At 39.0% G+C, this 18,668-nt stretch overlaps 1 protein-coding gene across 2 annotated transcripts in view; it reads left to right on the top strand.

Moving 5' to 3' along the window:
* Positions 1–14,883, top strand: part of RPS6KC1 (ribosomal protein S6 kinase C1) — a 106,862-nt gene extending 91,979 nt beyond the window's left edge. The window contains exons 14-16 of one of the 2 annotated variants that reach the window (XM_074949272.1): positions 9,124–9,206; positions 10,440–10,535; positions 13,657–14,883. In XM_074949272.1, the coding sequence (XP_074805373.1) occupies positions 9,124–9,206; positions 10,440–10,535; positions 13,657–13,767 (290 nt within the window). In that variant the 3' untranslated portion in view covers positions 13,768–14,883. The remainder of the gene's footprint in view (positions 1–9,123; positions 9,207–10,439; positions 10,536–13,656) is intronic. The other variant, XM_074949273.1, reaches the window with a different exon arrangement.
* The last annotated feature ends 3,785 nt before the right edge of the window (positions 14,884–18,668 follow it).

Raw genomic sequence — 18,668 nt, 5'->3', positions numbered from 1 at the left:
GGTATCATCCACAAACTTTATCAGTATACTCTCTATGCCATTATCTAAATAATTGATGAAGATATTGTACAGAACCTGACCCAGAACTGATCCCTGTGGGACCCCACTCGGTATGCCCTTCCAGCTTGACTGTGAACCACTGATAACTACTTTCTACGAATGGTTTTCCAACTAGTTATGCACCCATTTTATAGAAGCTCCATCTAGGTTGTATTTCCTTAGTTTGTTTGAGATGGTCATGTGAGACAGTAACAAAAGCTTTACTGAAGTTAAAATATACCACATCTACTGCTCTCTCCCTCCCCGCATCCACAAGACTTGTTACCCTGTCAAAGAAAGCTACTAGCTTGGTTTGACAGGATTTGTTCTTGACAAATCCATGCTGATTGTTACTTATCACCTTATTATCTTCTAGGTGTTTGCAAATTGATTGCTTAATTATTTGCTCCATTATCTTTCCGGGTACTGAAGTTAAGCTGACTGGTCTGTAATTCCCCAGGTTGTCGTTATTCCCCTTTTTATACATTGGTACTATACTTCCCATTTTCTAGTCCTCCATAATCTCTCCCATCTTCCATGACTTTTCGAAGATAATTGCTAATGGCTCAGATATCTCCTCAGTCAGCTTGAGTATTCTAGGATGTATTTCATCAGGCCCTGGTGACTTAAAGACCTCTAACTTTTCTAAGTAATTTTTAACTTGTTCTTTCCCTATTTTAGCCTCGGATCCTACCTCATTTTCACCGGCATTCACTATGTTAAACGTCCAATCGCTACTAACCTTTTTGGTTGTAAGAAGCTCTTTGTTTACCAATGTACTAGCATACCAGAATCTACTCACTGGAATGGCTTAAGAAAATGGCATTTTAGTATTAAAGTCTCTCTTCAGTGGGGCTCATTATAGGGGCAGAAGTCCCTCCATGTGGAGGTCATTGCAGGATCAAGGCCTAAGAAATCACTCTAAAAACTGGGTATTGAATACCAGAGTATAGAACAGTATCTATTTTTTTAATAAAATAACCAACACTATTATAGAAACAGCCATCACAGCCTTTAGAGTATGAAAAACAAGCAATTGTCACTCTCACTAAAACCCATCAAGAGCTGAGATGAAATGTGACTGTGTATGTATAAAATATATTGTTTTCCTGCCCTTTATATATATATATATAATAAAAGGAAAAACTCCTTACTAATGGTAAAGCAGCGAGAAAATGGAAAAAAACAAAGATTTAAAAAGTTCCCCAGGATATCCTTGTGACAACATGGTCAACTTTCTGTAAAATAGCAATATAATTTTATATCTTGCATACATTAAAAGCCTCTTTGAGAAGAGAGAAATCTTTTGCAAGAAGGTACATTTCTTACAGTTGACCAGCAGGTGGCATTGTACCATTAATGGATTTATGCTGTTGACTGGCTGGCACCTTCCTTTGGCTTACTTTAGATAAGATCTACAGAGTGGAGAAGAGCTTTGTTGTAATTATTTGCATAACAAGAACTGTACTTTCAAGCTTTACGGTTAAAAGTGGAAAGTCCCTTAGCTCCTTGGTAGATCTACTTTAATAAAGTTCAGGCTGAAATAAATAACGCAATAACAAAGCTATCTGCAGATACTTAAAAGTAGTGCCTATATTATACTTTGATTAATAGCCAACCCAAATCTTTGCTGTCCACCCATGATAAGTCAGTTTTTCTTTCTTTGAACTATAAGGGAAATGACGATGACTTATAATTCATTCCTCATAAACTCAGCACCATTAAGAGTAAAAAATGTGGATTTGTTTTTGGCCAAGATTAATGAACTATAAATAACAAATGTGTTTAACTAACAAATTATAAGGCCACAGATGAGAATTTTCACTGCATTAACTCTGAAATGCATAATGTTTTCTTACAATCCCCTTTTTACATTATTTTTTGTTTTCTAAATAGTCTTAAAATGTGCTAAGCTGCTGATGTTTGAATAAAATGTAAAGTTGTCACCAGATCATGATGACAATGATTCACTTCTGTTTAAAGTCCTTTGCTCTCAGTGCCCCCTGAGAACTCTTATCGCATATTTGTTCAAAAAACAACAACGCCCCCCCCAACACACAGCCTATTATCCACCCTCTCCCCATGCTTTATAATATCAGCAGAGTAACTTTTTTATCTCTTGGTTAATGTGCCTTGGTATTTTGAGGGGGGAAAAATTCCAGTAACAGATTCAATTTACAAGGACAGAAACTTGAGCAAATGCCAAGCTAGCAGGGGGGCCATTATTCTGCTCTATAAATACGTTTGAAAAAGAAACACACACACACACACACACACACCTGTGAATCAACATGTTTTGGTCAAAGTGAGGAGAAAGCAAGACAGATAATTTTTTGAAATGCAAATGATCACCTTCTGTTATTTAAGTACAGTTTTTGCCCACTTTGTGATCTTAGATTTGCCTAAGAGTCATTTCCATTTAAATAATGCAGTAATCATATTACACTCTTGGTAGGACATAGATAACCACAAGTTTGTAAAACTAAAACTGGAACTTTTAAAAGACCCTAGCCATTGTTTGTTTATATCTGTGAAAAAGGCAAAACATGAATGGCTGCAGCCATATCAAGAGCATCTGGAGCCAGACCTGATCAAGATTAGGTCTCATTGAGAAAGCAAAAACAAGTCGTTTTGGTATATTTTATATCTCTGCATTCTAAAGCAAAGTGCAGCAGAAAAAATCTACAGCTTTAACACGTGAATGTGCATCTTGTGCCCCACCCCCCATACTGCAGGGTGTATTGATTTATTTTAAATCAAGGCGATTTAAAATCATGATTTAAATCACCAAGTGGGAAGCCTCGATTTAAATAATCTATTTTAATCAACTTTTCCATTTGAACTTCACTTATTTTCTAAAGAAAGGTGCATTCTTACTGGTTGACATAACCATTAAAAAGTCAATTTACAATTAAATCAAGCCTTTACAGTAGATTTGGCACACCTTTTTCCTACCAAGTGATGTCATACATGATGGTGTTTCCTGGAGTCAAAGGCCAGGCCCCAATGCCTGTGATGACTTTGCCAGTCAGTGTCTTGCACCAGTAGCACAGCCCCTGGGGCCCCCCACAGGATCAGGCCCTTAATACAGTATATGATCTATTGTGCCATATTTATAAAGCTTGACCTCAAAAGTTAAGATTTTTTCCCCCTTGTTTGATTCTTTCTTTATAAATTGTAATTCAAAGTTTTTGATAGTCTCCTGGATTCAGAATATTTATCTTTTTATTTTAATGTTTTCAGAGATTTAGGCCTTACCATATTTTATAATGATTTCGGGTTTTATTTGAATCAGGTTTTTTTAAAAAAAATAAAAGCTTATTATTATAATTTAAAGTACAAAATAAAAAAAAATCTGATTTAAATAAAAAATAAATAATTGATATTTTTTTTATCCACCTTGCCATACTGTATATGTCAAACATCCAAATCCCCCAGCTAGTTAGAAGGGAAAAGTCCTATCTACTTAGGGTGACCAGGCAGCAAATGTGAAAAATTGGGACAGGGGGTGGGGGGTTATAGGAGCCTATATAAGAAAAAGACCCAAAAATTGGGACTGTCCCTATAAAATCGGGACATCTGGTCACCCTATATCTAGTCCAGAGGTCAAGATTTCACAATTGAAACATTGTAGATGAAATGTGATGGGCTTTTCTGAACAAACAAGAAAATCCAATACCACTTTTTAGCAACAGGATTGCAGTATGTAAACTTACGATTCACCTCAGATATCACCCCACCATACAAGGATGGCATTTTTTTCATTGGTATGTCACAGCTGAGAAATCTAGCCCTCTGATAATGCAATGGTAATGAGAGAACAGATGAGTTATGAAGTCCCATTTCTCCCACCTGCTCTTTTTTTCCTCTAACAGTGAATCTTGAACAGTGAATCTTGAATCTTGAACAAGCTGAGTGTGTAGAAAGACAGATACATAGTTGAGATTTTCAAGACAGCAAGGAGATCTAACTACATAATTTCCATCAATTTTTCTTGTAGGATATGTGAAGGAAATACAGTCCTAGTCACATACCCTCATGTTTTGATGACTTCACAAGACACTTGATGTGATCAGGATCCCATGTGCATGCTATATTCTCTGTATATGGATGCACACAAGTATATCAGTATATTTGGTTTGATCTAAACCAGTATTTAGTGTATACTATACGAAGCCTACCCAAATCCAAAGATTTGTAGATACAAATTTTAGTCCAAAAAAAGCCCAAATTGCTTCATACCACAAGTTGATATCCATGCTCCCAGATGTGAAATGACAGCTTCTCTTCTGCTCTTAGACAATTTTCTATAAGGAAGAAACATGCGGCTGATGGTTGGAAGCACACAATATTAAAAAAAGTCAAAAATATCAGCAACATTGGTCTTTATGGCATGATGTTTATTTGCTGGACAAATATATCCCACCCCATGTTACCAATTACCTGAAGCCTTGTGTATCTGTATATATAACTTTCAATGTGAGGTTGCTGATATTAAGTACTACTGTTCTGTAGTCTAGCCATTTCATTTGGAGTAGATTGTTTAAGAAAGTAGATTAAAATATAATTGACCCCTAGAAATCAAAGGGAGGGTTGGTCTAATGGTTATAGTGAGAGACTAAACTCCATGGGTTCTATTTCTGGCTTTGCCATTCACTTGCTGTGTGAACTTTTATATACTGGTGTGATCCTAAATGCAAAGGAGAAAGCATTATGACCAAATCACTTATGTGATGTGGTATTTAGTTAATGTATCTTATGAGATCTTGGCTGACCGAATCTGTGTGGAGTAAATTGGCTTTGGTTCCTTTTATCTGGTTCTTTGCAAATGCTCCTTTACATTTATAATACTAAATTAAAATGCAAAGCTTTTAAATTAGGACTATAAGGCAAATAGATTGTCTGAACTCTAATGGCTATACATGGCAGCAGAGAATGGTAAACACCATGTCTATCATTTTCAGGGGGTTGTGCTTGTCCCTTCCCGTTCCTCCCACCCCCCACCAGTCCTCCTTAATAGATTTGGCTGGGTACCACAGTGGCACCTGATGGTAATTCAGACTGGAGTTTTGGGTTCTGAGTTTTGGTTTCTGGCCAATGGAAAAACTATGCTAGATGTTACAATATTTCCACTAGAAATGCAGTATAGATGAAAAGGACTCCTCAAAACTTAAAATAATTATTATGATCAATCAACCAAAAGTCAAATGGTATCTTTTTTTTTAAGCTTAGGAGAAACCTCTCAGTACAAAACTCCAGAGCTTCTGAATATTAGGTTAAGCAATACCTCTACTTACTTTCAGAAATCAACTTATTTTCATGTGTACTAACTTCAGGACCTGTGCCTGAACGAATTCAAATGTCATCTTTTGGGAATTAGTTTCTCCTGGAAAACTTGACTGAATTTTGTTCCAGGTAATTGAAAGACAAGGAGACCTGGCCTAAATTGCATCGTGACTGCAAGTCCACTGGACTGCCTCTGAACCCAGTATCTTTTGTTCCAAAATCTAGCACTCCACTGCTCAACAAATCTTATGGTCAGCTCCAGATCAGGTGCATTTGGGAGAAAAAATTTTCCTGTGCCCTTTTGTATAAAACTTTTTGAGATCTTTTAGCATGAAGAGTGGTATTTCAATGTAAGGTATTGTACCATTATTGTATGCATTTTATAAAGGACAACAGGCAAAGTGCATCTTGGTTACGATATTAATAACTGTGTAAAGGATTTGGTTCCAAAATAGATTAGTTTGGGCTCCCCTTTCTACTCTAGAACTGGCTTGCATGTTTGCAAAATAAATTGAAAATAAATAAACAACTCTATCAGCTGCATATCAGGAAGGAAGATACCACTATGTATAATATAAATGTTCAGATAAATACTGGGGGGAGGTAGGAAGGAAAGAAGGCCTTTCAGTCAAGACCAGCCACTATATCAGAAGAATAGCACTGAACCTCTTCACAGAAGCTGTTTATCTGCACCATCTGTCTCTGAGTGAAAGTGGTTAGCATTTCGCAAAGCTTGTCTTAGCAATAGGTGTTGCAGGTAAAGTATTTCTGTGCAGGAATTTAGCACTGTTGTGCTGCATTACCTGATTCTGGCTGTCCCGTGGATATGGTTTATGTGGAAAAGAAAGCAGCTCTTTCCCTTTAGTCAAGTTACATTAAGGTTGGATGAACTACTGATTTGTTCACCCTATCATCTTTTCCAGTTGAAAGGATCTTGTGATCTTGTATAGTGTTAATCCTAGGAAACACTAGCACCTGTGTCCGTGTCCGAATGTGAATAGGGTCCTCAATTTAAAGGTTGATAAAGGACTGGCACAAATATGCCGAAGTTATTCACTTAGTTCTTATAGGCACTACCATTTATTGTCTAAATTACTTTGCTGATGGATAGAGATGAAAATATTTTCTTAGTGAGGGCAGATATTGTGGTTCACATTTAGTGCAATATTAAAGCTTTGAAAAGCATATGCACTGTGTGGTATTACATTAGCTGGCTTCTGTGTATGACTTGAAAGCTCTTCATAATCTTTTTTCTAAATTTTCCCATGGAGTGTAGTCGAGATAAAAATGCAGTAATATTGACATGACATTCTGAACTTATTACTATCAATGTATTGCATCAAAAGTAATGTGACCTGCTCAAAGTAACGGAATGTAAACAGCATTTGTTTATATGTAGCATTTTCAATGACTTTTTAAGGAAAACATCTTACTTTGATTTTGAAAGTGAAAACAGTGGGGGGTGGGAAGGCAAAGCAGCACCTAAGGAGGTACGGGTGGTGGTGGAATGGGAGGAAAGTAAAGCTAATTTCAATGTTGATTAGTACCTATGGATGCTTTTACACTTAACATTTTGGTTTTGGTGACTAATCATTTAGACTCTATAAACCACGTGAACAATCTTGCCAGAACCCTCAGTGCAAGTTGAACCTTGTATTTGGCGGCTGTTTCTATTTATCCTGATTATATCATTTTAATGGTGTTTGGGGATGAAAGCGACAGGAGGATTTGGTGTCTGAATGTTGTGGCTCACATAGGTAAGAGACTGGAAATGATACAATTCTCCATTTATAATTTGACAGTTTTCTAATGGTTAGACTTCAGGCCTTGGAGTCGGAAGAACTGGGTTCTTGTCCCCACTTTGCCACTTAATCAGTCTCTGTTTCAGCTTGACCTTCTGCAAAATGAGTGAATTAGTACGTAACCACCTCTTGTAAATAGCTCTGAGGTTCTCTGGTAGAGCTTGATTCTGGGCTTGATTCTGCAAATAACCCATCAGAGTCTGTTACTACCAAGGATTGTATTGCTTTAACTATCCTAGTAAATTTTCTAGTGTAGATAGTGTGTTAGTTAAAGAAATACTGCCCCGTGTGTGTGGTACTAGAGAATGTAAAAAAGGAGCTGTATTAAGGGAGTCCTGCAAGGGCTGAGCATCTTCAAGTTGCATTGCAGCTAATGGGAGTGGGAGTGCTCGTCACTCCACATCTTGCAGGATTGGGCTCTCCATGTTTCTTTGTGTCAGGTGGAGAGCTGTAGTCACTGTTCTGCTCTCCCCTGCTACAGGAATCTGATGCATTTGTAGTTCTTCTTCTGCCATCTTCATTTTAATCTGCATAAAAGGATACACAGTAATTTTTTCTAAACTGGCATAATGTGTTTCATAGCAACTGCCATGTGACTGTATACTAATCAATGCTCTGTGTTTGGAATCTGGGGTGGATTTTGACACTAAAGCAATTTTAGTGCAGCTATTGAATTTTTGACAGTCAAAATTAAGATTTTCTTTTTCCTGCAATCTATTATGCCTCCTGTTTTAAAGCAGACAGCTTGGTTGGTTTTTTTTTTTTGTTTGTTTGTTTGATTTTTAACATGACTTTCAGTCAAGGCCAGGTGCTTTCTTTTTGCTATCACCATGGGTGTGCGACTGCGTATGATGTGAGTGTACACAGACCACACTGCTCTCTGGTGTCTGCTGTCTCCTGAGCATAGAGAATAACGAAATAGTCTGGATGGCTGGTGGGTATTAGGCATGGGAGCTTTTACCATGTAGGTAGGTAGTTGATTTGAATCTGGTCCAGTTGGTAGCAACTTTCAGTTACTAAATTCTGATGGCTGTTGAATAGCCTCTGTGAAATCCTGCATGAACACAGTGGGCTGGACTAGATGACCTCTTGAGGTTCCTTCCAGCTCTACATTTCTATGATTCCATGAAATGAGTTTATGGTCTCAGTCCAGTTTCCAGTGGACTCGTGTCCTCCTCTTAAAGTGACATCCTCCTTGGCAACCTCCAAGATCAAGGATTGGTTATGAGATAACTGAATTATCCTTTCACCTTCTAGAACAGAACTGAGATATTGCAGTGGTCCTGTCATGCCTGGATTGCAGGGCTGGCCCTAGACCAAATGGCACCCCAGGCGAGGAGCATCTTTGGTGCCCACCCCTCCATTTGTTAAACTTTTGAATACCTTATTTTTTATCGAATTTGTGGCTCATTTCATTACTTTGATGCACGATTTGCATGCATGATTTATCCCTGTCATGTAAGAAGATAAATTTGCATGCTAGGATCTGTAAATCTGTATTTATTCATGCCATATATAAGCGAATAAAGACAAATTCAGTGCCCCCGCCACCCCCTCCCCCCAAGCTCAGCACCTAAGGCGGTTGCCTGGGTCACCTGCCCCTAAATCCAGCCCTGATGGACTGTACCTAATTTATGGAGAAATGGATTTCAGTCTTAAGAATGTTTAATCGGTCCCCTTTCACCAGCCCTAAATTCACTAAACAAATTTTGTTGTACAAGGAAACATTGCAGTCCAGTAGAGAGGAATCCTTGCCCATGTGCCTACTGGTATTGAAACTGTCCGTACTATGCAAGTCATGAGGAAATAATAAATATGCATCGAAAAATGCAGCCTGCGATAGGTGGCTAAAGGGCTCAGTAGCATGCAGGCATAACGAAAGCTCTGTAGTACTTAGTGTATGCGCAATCGGCATTAAATAGTCACCTTGTAAATCAATATTAATTTTGAAGGTGAAACTGACTTTTCAATCTTAACCTAAATGTCTCATGTTCAGAGGTTGGAGCTATTCTAGAAGAGACAGAAGCTTGTGATTGGTGGAGTCTAGGTGCCATTCTCTTCGAACTCCTCACTGGAAAGGTAGGCACTGGTGCAGGTAGGCAATCAAACAAACATGGAGGCACCATCCTTCCAGAAGCAATTGTGCCTGAGCATGCTTTTATTACTATCTCCCCCTCGTCTGTGTTCTTCAGACATGAGCTGCATAGACTTGCTTGGCTTGCACAGGATCACAAGAACAGTGCAGGTTTTTCAGGGATTCAAACTTGTTCAAGCTTCAGCACAAAAACTTGGTAAAGTTGTATTTACCATTTTGCAATTTTGAGGTTAATAATAATAATAAAAAAGCCACGATTGTTCTTTAATAATCCTTCCCTACTTTTTTCAATGCATATGTCCAGCATTTGTACACTAATACAAATGTTAGTGCTGAAGCTATTGGATATCAGTCCAGGGAGCAGTATAGACCTACATATGTGGTACTGACATGAATTCAGGTTTGAGCTGGGTCTGCAGTGAAATGTCGATTATTTAATCAATTTCTATATAGATTGACCACTCTGTCAATAAAATGGATTTCACCTCCTCCCCTCTTATTGCTTGTTCTCATATGGCCCAGTTTGACATCTCTCCTGCATATGTTCTAATGCATGCATATACTAGGATCAATAATTTTAAAGTATAATGTATGAGGTTAATGTGCTTAAGTGATGATGTGTAGTTAGTCCATACAGAAGCAGGTGGTAGAAACAGACATTACTGCTTATTGGGGAAAACTACTCAGTATTCTAAAAAATGAGTATCTGACCAAATCAGATTTGTTGGGGGACTTGGACAGTCGTAGCAGTTTCATTTTGAACAAAATCCAAGAATCCAATTGACCAAAAGCAGGAGAAAGATGAAGTCTGGCGGGAGAGGAAGAGGTTTAAAATATAAATTGTATAAAAACATAAAAAGAAAAGGAGTACTTGTGGCACCTTAGAGGCTAACCAATTTATTTGAGCATAAGCTTTCGTGAGCTACAGCTCACTTCATCGGATGTAGCTCACGAAAGCTTATGCTCAAATAAATTGGTTAGTCTCTAAGGTGCCACAAGTACTCCTTTTCTTTTTGCGAATACAGACTAACACGGCTGTTACTCTGAAACCTATAAAAACATAGTTCCAGGAGAACTTCAAGTACCTTCATATTATACTCTGAGGTTTGCTTTTTATTCTTCAGAGGATTGCTCTAAGTACAGTGTTTGCATCAGTGTGCACCTATACTATCTTTGTATTATGTTGGTTAAGAAGTGTTCCTGATTGATTGTTTCAGACTCTGGCTGAGTGTCATCCAGCAGGAATAAACACTCACGCTTCTTTGAACATGCCAGTTCACGTATCCAAAGAGGCCAGATCACTCATTCAGCAGGTAATTTAATAGGGAATGTATTTTAGATACGTAAGCATACATATATATATACAAACGTTTCTAACTGCTGTAGCAGTGAAATAACCTAACTATAAAAAGCTGACTGCAGGGTTGTAGGCAGCCCTCTTGTCATTGCTTATGAATTTTGCATGAATATATTGTTACATCTGGAAATTCTGACTTCTGGTGCCAGACTTCTAAGTAGAGGACTAAGAGTTTAACACTGACTTCAAAGGGAGAAAAGTTAAGCCAATGCTGAGTGCTTTTGAAAATCGTCTTGTGGTATACGACCATTTTAGGAGGTTTGTCCTAAATCCATCCAAAGTATTTCCATGAACATTTTAATTCAATCCAAAAATACGAATACCAATATAGCAAGCTACCTTTAGACACTAAATAATCCGTAACTTACTGTTATGTTAACCATACCTATGACATTGCTATAGTTGAAAATGTGTGACTACTCTCCATGAAGGAAGAGAACTTCAAGGCATCCCTTAAGGATGGAAGACAAGTGTAATTTAAAGTGTGAATAATCTGGCTTTTGCAACAGAAAGATAATTTTTAATACATCATCCATTAGAGGATTGAAGCAAAGGGGTGCTGGCTTGAAAGAAAATACACAGCCTTCCAGGTCAATGTGTCTTGTATTAAAGTTTTTTAAACATTGAGGGAAAGGACAAGACTTGCTGCTTCCTAGCTCTCCGTGTTAGGTGGTCATAACTGATAACACAAGATGCTGAAATATGCTTATGCTTATGCATGAACAGCATAGAATTGTAATGAATGCACTTCTCCTTTCTCTTCTCCTTACGTGTTCATTAATTTCAAACAAAACATGGGAACCTACCATAGGTATGACTGACTCCATTTGCACAGGGTAAATTATATATGGTGGTTTTGTAGTTTGGACTTTGGATGAAGAGCATCTGGCTTACAGGCTACACATCACTTAGGAACTCAGTCTTGATTTGAACACAGTTGAAACCCAAGGAAAGAGACTTAAAACTTGACCATCTAAAGGAACCAATGTCAGACTGACTTCCGTATCTTTCTACTAAGCCACTGATTTATGGTCAGTCAGTCATATTGTAATACGGCACCAATTCCAGTGCCAGTCTTGCACCCACAGGTGTCATGTTACTAAAGTGTGTGAGAAATAGATGAACAATGCACAGTGAAGGAAATATCTCACGTATGCTTGTAGAGCTGGAGACTTACTAGGTGCTGTAGTCCACTTCTCTCTGACAGTGTAAGGATTGGTCTCTGTTGTAAATTTACTTGTGTTTTTGTCTGGTCCACTTGTAAATCTACTAAACAGCGGAGTGTCTACCATTTACAGTTTGAAGTGACACACAGATATATAGTATAGCCTTCACTTTCAGGCAACTTCAAACTGATAACAAGATCATATCTATTGGGGTCATAACTCAGGTTAAGTCCTCATGTGCAGTCTGGTGACTTATAGGATGGAGGTTCAGGTCCATAGGCTAGTAAATCAAACCTCTGTTGTGTGACTATCCAAGGAAACTACCATTCATTGTTGAGGAAGCCTTGTCAGGAAAAGGAAGGGTCTCTTGGCATGGTTAGCAATTTGTCATTGTGGCTTTCCTCTTCCACCCCCAAACAGGTTACGCAGGTCAGGACATCACAAAATAGCTTTCAGGGATCAGTATGCAGCTACATGGAAAACCATACCAAGTTTTGTCTCATGGCATACAGCTTCCAGTGCTGATAACTTCACTGCCTTCTCCATCTAGCCAACACCATGTCCTTCACTTAGGAGAAAACAGATTTTTTTTTCTATTGTTTTGTTTTGTTTTGTTAAACAAATAAGCTAAGGTTCTTAGTTTATATTTAATTGGTATTTTGTCCTCAAGATTTTTCTTTAGATACTTCCAAGTTTCACTGGCCAATAACATTTGCACAAATTTTTTAAGAAAAAAAGATATCTGGTATAACTTATGATGCGTTTATTTTCCAAGAGTAAAGTTTTTGTCCTGGAATGCAGAACTTCAGAACATAAAATTTGTTGTACTTACTTTCCCACCTGCTGTTGCTTGTTACGTTTCAGGGGAAGGCAGCATGACAGTGACTGCATCTGCTTGTCTGCTGGCTTGTGTAAATTGTCACAGTAATGCAGTTTGCTCCCCGAGTTATGTTTCGGGAATGAAGTTAGATTATTTTAAATGGCAGAATCAACTTAAAATGTACAAATTAATATTCTTATGGGTTTATTATGCTTTTTTTGATTCTCAGGTGTAGGCATTTGAATGCATTGAGATTAGAATTCACAGTACCCCTTCATGACAAGTATGAGAAGAAACTATGTCATTAATTTATATTCTGAAGAAAGGCAAAAACTAAATTTATGCCCTGGAACTGTGTATTTTTAATATAAAAACAATCTCCAAGTCTACAAACTCTTTTCATGGCTCTTTATCAGACTATTTGAAGTTCTGCCTTAACATTCCCTTTAAAGTTACCGTTCTGCATTAAACTCAGTAGGGATAAATATTATGCTTTCCTTTCCACATGGATACAGCCTGTTTTCAATATGCTGTCTTGTTTGGAGATTGTAACTCAAGCAAAGAAGCTGTTTAGTTTTAGCAGTTTTCCATTAAACTATTGCACCAGTTTTCTCCAACAACTCAATTTTAAATTTGGATTTAATGACAACACTGTAGACTCCCTTATTCGTTATAATCATTTTGTGGAAATACTCTTTTCAGGAGATAAAAACCATTCGTAACAGTACCGTGTTCTAGGGCAGTAGAGACAGAATCATGGAACTTAAAGAAACCTCTATGTTGCCATCATCTGTGGCATTACGTTAATGCCAAGGTGTCGAAAGAGTGACCATAGGCCAAATACAACCAACAGAGTTCTACAATGCAATCCATGGCTGCCATTCTCTTAGCGTGTAATGTTCCAAAGCATTGCATGCTAGGATCTTTAGTCTCAGCAGGCTGTAACTCCATGTCCAGTAAGGGGGTCTTCAATGAGCTGAGCTTTATATATGTTTGGTGTTAAAGGCTGTACCTTACTCTTAGATCTTGCTGTGACTCTTTAAGAAGCAGTACTCACTTTTACTAACTGAATTGTATGGTGTGTTTTTAAGCTTTTGCAGTTTAACCCTGTGGAGCGTCTTGGTGCTGGAGTTGCAGGTGTTGAAGACATCAAATCTCATCCATTTTTTGCCCCTGTAGATTGGGCAGATATTTTGAGATGAAAGGAACTATGGCTTTATGAACATGCTCAGGTCTTCTGATGGACGAATTTCTCTGGCACAGAAGCACCTCTGACTTGTCATCGTATAAGGTGTATTGAATCGCTTGGACAATATGAATAAAGGAGATGGGAGTAATCATGCAAAAAGCGAATATTTTTAACACAAATCACTGAATGGACAGGGTACTAGTTTATTTTTATTGCGAGTGGCTGCTATATGTAAACCTTCTCTCCAAAGGTGTGCTCTGTGTTGAAACTGTTGGGTAAGCATGTCTAGCTCTGCCAGCTTATGAATTAAGTAGAAACAGGACCTCACTACAGGTGCTTCATCAGATGACAGAAGTGCATAACTCTCTAGTCCACGACAGCAGAAAGTAGGGCCTTTTATAGTGTCAACAGACTATGTCCCTGTGCTAGATGCAACTGCGGGGGAAAGGATCAAATAATTTATTAATGGTATATGCAGAACAAAATACTAAAAGTGCTTTATGCAAAACTTGGCCTATAAAACAAAAATATGTATCCATGGAAAAAAATAAGAAAGCTGTTGCATCGTACTGTGGAATGTGTCTTGAAAGTGGCTGCATATCATTTCAAATAGTGGAAAGAGCTGTCCGCATTGTGCTTTCTTGGTTAGCAATGTCTGTGCAGAACTCTCTCTCCATAACGTTGGATGAGTTTCATGTTTAAGTCACTACAAAAAAGGGAAGTTGTTTTTCCTCAGCCAGGTAAATACTGCTTTACTAACTGAATAAGGACCAAGGAAACATGATGCTAAATAAATGTATGGATATAAAAATGAGACTCTTCTCTCTTAATTGGAGCTACCGCAGTTTCAGTTAATGAACTCTTCCTTGGCGTGTTCTCCTCTTAACCTCTCCCTCTTCAAGACCCCATTGCCCACGCTCTTCTTCCTGATTAATCATCTGGAGTCTTACTTCTTAATGATCCCAACAATATGAGTGGCTTGGCCCGCTCTCATGATCTGTTTCCAGGTGCAGAAGAACCAGGGGACTTGTCGGTCCCAATTGAGCGAGCAACAACTAAGCAAACTCTGGGTGGGAATTGGATTGAGACAATTGGCTGAACTGTTTGGTGAGTAGTGGGATCTGAGGGAGGGAATGGAGAGAAGGGAGCTAAGAAATGAAGAGTATTTATTGCCTTAGTTTTGCTTTTTTTTTTATTACAGCTCCCCAACTATGCCAATCCATGTTCCTGATGTGTACATAAATACAGTATAGACAGATTCTTTTACAGATAATGTATTTGTATTTGTTTTTAAATGTCCCTTTACCCTAGTTTTATCCGGAGAACAAAGGGCAAATCCCTTTGCGAAAGAGAGGCTTCAGCAATCATTACTGTATTTAAAAAAAATATTTTTTTGCTCCTATTTGTATTTTAGCAACATATTTTATGGGCACTCCCAAAAGTGCATCTGCACAGTCTCCATCTGTTAGACACGAGGTCTGTGTATTAAAATAAAGTGGAAAAGGAAAATACTTCACTTAAACAAAGGAAATCTGGAAACTTTTTTTCCTTTTTAAATTATTCCACTCACCTCTTTTTTTTTTTTTTCCCTTCTTGTGATCAGAACTCCAGCAGAGGGGCTGCAACAACAGGGCAGGTTGTAACCAGGTCACCAGTATCATTGCCTATGGAGTGCTGTCCAAGATGACATCACTCTCAGAAATTGCATTTCAACCTACCACCCTCTGGCTTCATAACAGGAACTCCCTCAGGTGAGCCACAGGAACAACTTCCTGTGCCGAGCTGGTAGGAAATCTCTAATGCTCAGACCAAGCTGTTGCAGAGCTTCCTTCCAGCAGTGCCCTAGCTGTGACTTTGGAAGGAGATCTCTTTGCTCAAGTGAATCCTCCCTTCCCTCAGCCACCTGACTCAATCCCTGGGGCTCTCTATACGGTAACACTATCAGATAAATATGGTCTGTTGGCTTATTCCATTGTGGTAGTTTGCCAGTAACTTTTTAAAAACACTTTTCTTGTTGTCTTGGTAATTTAAAGATACCAGTCTAGCCTAGTTCTAACCACTCAGCTTGTGTCTATGTGAAGTTTGCCATCAAGGGCAAGGCAAAATGATATGTAAACACAGCCTGAAATCCAAAAATCAAGAAGAAAGAAAACGCCATTCCGGAAGGGACCAAATAACCATTTATATTTTCAGTGGAAAGCATGCGGTTTAGTTAATGACATCCAAATATATCTTGAACTTTTTATTTGAATGCTGTCAATAGTTTCTCCTTCAGCGGGGGGTGGGGGTGGAATCTGTGTCATAGACAATATAAGGAAGCTGTCACTTGAGAATGCAACTTGCCCTAAATAGTTCTTTGATGTCCTATGTTTTTAATAACCATGCCACTAAATAGACTATTTGTATCCCCTAAAGCAAACACAATTTCCGAGCTGATACATGAAAAGGTGGTTTCTGCCATTGCTCCTATTGCTGGATGTCACACATCTTTGGTGTTAAATATATTGGTTTCACAAACCTGTGGGGCCAAATTCAGCCTGCTGTTAGTGGATTTCAAATTCAGCCCTGGAAGGCCAATGGAGTTTCGGCCATTTCCCTCAGCTCATAATATGGCCCTGGTATCTAAATATATATTTTTGTCTGTTAAGTCCTCAGCATGTCTGACCAGCTTTTGGAGGTTGTGCTGATTTTTCCTCCTTACACCCTTTCCCACTGGGGCCCTGCACTGAAGACATTTATTTTTGGCTGTAGCAGACTGATTGACCCAGTCACTACAGTATCTTATGGTCCCCGGTCTTTTAGTGATCTAAAGCCCATCCTACTGTTCACTCCTGTTATAGCCCTAACTGCTTAAAACTGTTATAGAAAAACAAATCAGTGCTGTCTTGTAGTAATTATTGAGAAGTGTATTTAGTACAGTGGAATGAGCCTTGGGTTTCCCTACAATCCTAATTCAGGGTCTAGGTAAAGCAGTGATCTTGGGACACTTCAACATAGTCCTCACTGGCCAGTTGCCCCTGTTAGAGCTATCACGTAAAAGTTTTTGCTTCCTATTAAGGGAAAAGTTTTGGACTGGTATCAGGGTGCTGAAGTTCTCCATTGAGGGCATTGTGGTGGGGAGAGTTTGGACACCCATCCCTCCCTATACAATGTTCCTCCCTTTTGTAAGAACTTGAATCCAATAAAAAAAAATCTAAGAAGGGGGCATTGTCTGGTTCTCCCCCTGAATGGTAAGAAACATCAGTTCCTGTGCTTGTATCACAGTTCCTCTTTCTTCTTTGCGAATGGCCTCTTGCGGAGCTCTGGCTGTATCAGCACTGCCATGCATGCAGCCCCTTTCTGCACCTCCAAAATAGCTGGTCCTAGCACTTCAGATCCAGCATTTTGCATCTCCTCAACTCATATGTTCATTTCTAAACCTTTGAAAGGTGGAATAATAAACCCCATGCCGAAAGGCTTCAGAATGAAGAAGGCTGGGGATGTCCGCCCTTTGTAAAGAATGTACTAGACCAGTGGTTCTCAAACTTTTTTTTTCGCGGACCACTTGAAAATTGCTGAGGGTCTCGGCGGACCACTTAATGATCTTTCCAAATGTTGTTTGTACCGTTAGCTAACTATTGTAAAGTGCTTTGGATAAAAGCGCTATATTAAAGAAAAAAGCTTAATAATTAACGTTTTTTTGTTCTATAAATAACAGCACACAACTCATATTTTAATATCAGTAGTGTTTACCTTTCTAATGCGATCGATGTGCCCTCTCTCCCAAGCTGGTCCTGGGAAGGAGGGGCATCTCTCCCTGGCAGCTGCAGCCCTGGAGCTGGGGAAAGTCGCCTCTTTCTCTGGCTGCCGAAGCCCTGGGTGTCCCAAATTTCCCCCACCCCCTCTTCTCGCCCTACTGCCTCCTCCCACCTACCCTCTATTCTCCCGAAGGCCACCACCTCACATGTGCATCTTGTCCAGGCACCTAATTAGTGGAGCCACGCCTGTGTGGCTCCACTAATTAGGCGAGTGGCCCTTCATTCTGTTGTGTGCGGCCGCCCAGGCATGCACCTTAGAGGGAACTATCCACAGACCACCCGAATGGAGCTCGCGGACCACTCATTGTCCATGGACCACAGTTCGAGAACCTCTGTACTAGACATAATCAGGTATAGGGAAATGGGAAGTAAACCACTACAGGCGTGTGTGTGGTATGGTTTTTTGTTTGTTTTTTTTATTTTTTGGTGAATGTGATGTCATTTGTTTTCTCAAGGACACTAAACAGGAAGCTGGAGAAATAGAAACTTCCTCTCTAGCAAGATTGATGAGTGATTTAAGTAATAAAATGCAAATGTTTGTCAATTTTTTTGCATCTGTGCCCTGTACATTAACTGAATTGTTATGTTCAGGGCTCTCTTCTGCCCCACTGATATATCTGAAAATCCATGTAACCTAATGTGGAACACCTAGGACCCAAAATTTCGGTTGACACCAATAGCAGCTGCAAGGGCTGAGTACGTCTGAAAAGTGCCCTCCAATATCTTATCTTTTCTGAGTTACACATGTTTTTAGATTGAAATCGTACAACTTCTTGGCAAGGACTAAGAAGAGATTAGAACGGATTTTGTTTTTTTGTAGCCCCAAGGGATTTCCAAACTTTCTGCTGCTTCTCCACCCTTGAGATCTCATTTTGTGTCTAGCCTTCCAGCCTTATTAGATACTGCTTCCCCAGACCCTGTCACCGGTGCTCCTAAATGGTCAGTGGGGTTGCCAGAGATTGATGTGACCAGTGTTCTGCCTCTGCAATAATTTCAGTCCCTAATCCCTTTTATACTTCCCTGTTTCAGGTTTGCAACCCTTCTTCTACATTATGACCTAGACGTCTTATGCAGAACTTCTCTCAGTGTGTCACTCGTTACTGCTATGGTATGCCCA

This window comes from Natator depressus, chromosome 3 (assembly GCF_965152275.1).
Source record: "Natator depressus isolate rNatDep1 chromosome 3, rNatDep2.hap1, whole genome shotgun sequence".
Lineage (NCBI taxonomy): Eukaryota > Metazoa > Chordata > Testudines > Cheloniidae > Natator > Natator depressus.
This window is presented reverse-complemented; position numbering and strand designations above follow the sequence as displayed.